Source organism: Nicotiana attenuata, unplaced genomic scaffold, assembly GCF_001879085.1.
Source record: "Nicotiana attenuata strain UT unplaced genomic scaffold, NIATTr2, whole genome shotgun sequence".
NCBI lineage: Eukaryota > Viridiplantae > Streptophyta > Magnoliopsida > Solanales > Solanaceae > Nicotiana > Nicotiana attenuata.
This window is the reverse complement of record NW_017678838.1, coordinates 1510-4414: the sequence shown is the minus strand read 5'-3', so window position 1 is coordinate 4414 and position 2905 is coordinate 1510. Positions and strand designations below refer to the sequence as shown.

General features: G+C 49.8%; 1 protein-coding gene across 1 annotated transcript in view; it reads left to right on the top strand.

Moving 5' to 3' along the window:
• The window catches only part of LOC109221674 (DNA-binding protein HEXBP-like), a gene marked incomplete at its 3' end in the record, with an annotated part of 8255 nt that extends 7084 nt beyond the window's left edge, over positions 1-1171 (top strand). Inside the window, exons 4-6 of the mRNA XM_019386141.1 lie at positions 428-505; positions 722-797; positions 1002-1171. Of these exons, the coding sequence (XP_019241686.1) occupies positions 428-505; positions 722-797; positions 1002-1171 (324 nt within the window). The remainder of the gene's footprint in view (positions 1-427; positions 506-721; positions 798-1001) is intronic.
• Positions 1172-2905: the final 1734 nt, after the last annotated feature.

Here is a 2905-nt window from a genome sequence, read left to right as displayed (position 1 = left end):
TATTGTGACACCAGTCTTGGGTAGAGGATTATATTGACTATTTCGCATATTGATTCAGTTTCTATAATTAAGACTTCCGCTACTATTTAATTTCATTGTTTTTATATTGTTGCCATGAATTGTTAAAAGGGATTATGTCGTAAACGGAAAGTAATTAATAATTTGGCTTGCCTAGCTTCTACGAGTAGGCGCCATCACGACTCCCGAGGGTGGGAAATCCGGGTCGTGACAAGTTGGTATCAGAGTACTAGGTTACATAGGTCTCACAACTCACGAACAAACTTAGTAGAGTGTGAGGGATCGGTACGGAGACGTCTGTATTTATCCCCCAGAGGCTACAGAGTTAGGAAACTTCACATTTTTTCCTCCTTGTCGTGTGGTGCTGCTTCTCGAACACCGATTGAGTTTCTGCTCTGTTCTTTCGCAGATGGCGAGAATCCGCGCTTCTTCATCTACCACTCAGCAGTCCGAGTCCCCTGTAGCAGCCCGAGTGGCGGAGCCTCAGGTTGATTTGGAGGAGGAGGTTCTAGCCCCAGCAGTCCCGGTGGGCCCAGCTCAAGTCCCAGAGGGGTTCATTGCCACCCCAGTTCTTCAGGACGCTCTAGTCCGATTGGTATGCTTCGTGGAGAGTGTCATTCGAGCGGGTTTGCTTCCATTAGCACCAGCCACTCCTCAGGCTGGAGGAGGGGTTCAGACTCCTGCTACACGTACTCCGGAGCAGGTAGCTTCCCAGGTTCAGGTTCTAGTGGTTCAGCCAGTCGTGGCAGGTCAGCTGGGTATAGTTGCTCAGACCGGGAGTGAGATCACTTTTCGGGAGGCGGCCAATGTGGGCCGTAGAGTTGAGATGGTTCTGCCACAGGGAGGTGGTCATGGGTCGGATAAGAGGCCTCGTCATGCAGGCAGATTCAGTGGTACCTCGTCATGAGGTAGAGGTTCTTATGGTAGAGGCCATCCTCCTAGGCCCTTTCAGTCAGCTCTCCAGGTCACTCATGGTACTTCAGGTGGCCATTCACAAGGTGGCCATTCAGGTCGACAGGGTCAGTCTCAGTTTCCTCAGCTTCAGCATTCGTGTGGTGAGCATGGTCACCTCAGGAGGGCTTGCCCGAGGTTGAGGGGTGCTCAGCTGCAGCAGTCGAGGTCTTGCCACGCTTGTGGTGACCCGAGGCACATTGTCAGATTTTGCCCTCGAGCTTCGAGCAGCTTTCAGCATCAGAGTTCTCATACTAGGATTCAGGCACCAGAAGTTCCACAGCCTGCTCAGCCAGCTAGAGGCGGTGGCAGGGGTGTTAGAGGTGGAGGTAGAGGTCATAGAGGTGGAGCTCAGGCCGCCGGAGGTAAAGGCCAGCCAGCAGCCAGGCCAGAGGCTGAGTCTTCAGATGCAGACATTACAGGTACTATTCTGGTTTGTGATAGAAATGCTTCAGTGCTATTTGACCCTGGCTCTATGTATTCGTATGTGTCATCCTATTTTGCCCCGTATTTGATCATGCCTAGTGATGCGTTGGGTATTCCTGTTTATGTGTCTACGCCGGAGGGTGATTCCATCGTGGTCGATCGAGTCCATCGCTCTTGTGTTGTGGTGATTGGGGGTCTGGAGACTCGTGTAGATCTGTTGCTTTTAGATATGGTCGACTTTGATATCATATTGGGGATGGACTGGTTATCACCCTATCACGCTATCTTGGACTGCCATGCCAAGACCGTGACCTTAGCTTTACCGGGTATGCCTCGTTTAGAGTGAAGAGGGACTCCGGGTCATTCTAGCCGCAGTGTCATATCGTATATGAAGGCCCGGCGTATGGTCGAGAAGGGGTGTTTGGCGTATTTAGCTTATGTTCGGGACTCCATGCTAAGGTTCCCTCTATTAATTCTGTGCCCGTTGTTTTTTTGAGTTCCCTGATGTTTTCCCTTCAGACCTGCCGGGTATGCCACCCGACAGGGATATTAATTTCTGCATTGATCTGGTTCCGAGCACTCAGCCCATTTCTATTCCACCATATCGTATGGCCCCACCGGAGTTGAAGGAGTTAAAACAGCAGTTGCAGGATTTGCTTGAGAAGGGTTTCATTAGACCAAGTGTGTCTCCTTGGGGTGCGCCGGTGTTATTTGTCAAGAAGAAGGATGGGTCAATGAGAATGTGTATTGATTACCGGCAATTGAACAAAGTAATGATCAAGAATAAGTATCCACTGTCGATGATTGATGATTTGTTCGACCAGCTTCAGGGTGGCAGGGTATTTTCCAAGATTGACTTGCGATTTGGCTACCATCAGTTGAGGATTAGGGCATCCGATGTCCCTAAGACAGCTTTCCGCACTCGGTATGGGCATTATGAGTTCTTGGTTATGTCATTCGAGTTGACAAATGCCCCAGCAGCTTTCATGGACTTGATGAACCGAGTGTTCAGGCCTTATTTGGATTCATTCGTGATAGTGTTCATTGACGATATACTGATATACTCTCGCAGCCAGGAGGAGCACGAGCAGCACCTCAAAGTGGTTCTTCAGACTCTGAGGGATAGTCAGTCATATGCCAAGTTCTCCAAATGTGAGTTCTGGCTGAGTTTAGTTGCATTTCTGGGTCATGTTGTATTAGCGGAGGGTATTCAAGTGGACCCAAAGAAGATAGAGGTAGTAAAGAACTGGCCTAGACCAGCATCAGCTACAGAGATTTGGAGTTTCTTGGGGTTGGCAAGCTACTACAGATGGTTCGTGAAGGGATTTTCATCTATTGCAGCCCCGATGACCAGATTGACCCAGAAGGGTGCCCAGTTCAGGGGGTCGAATGAGTGTGAGGCGAGCTTTCAGAAGCTTAAGACAGCTCTGACTACGGCACCGGTGTTGGTTTTGCCCACAGGATCAGGGCCTTATGCAGTCTATTGTGATGCTTCCCGTATTGGGTTTGG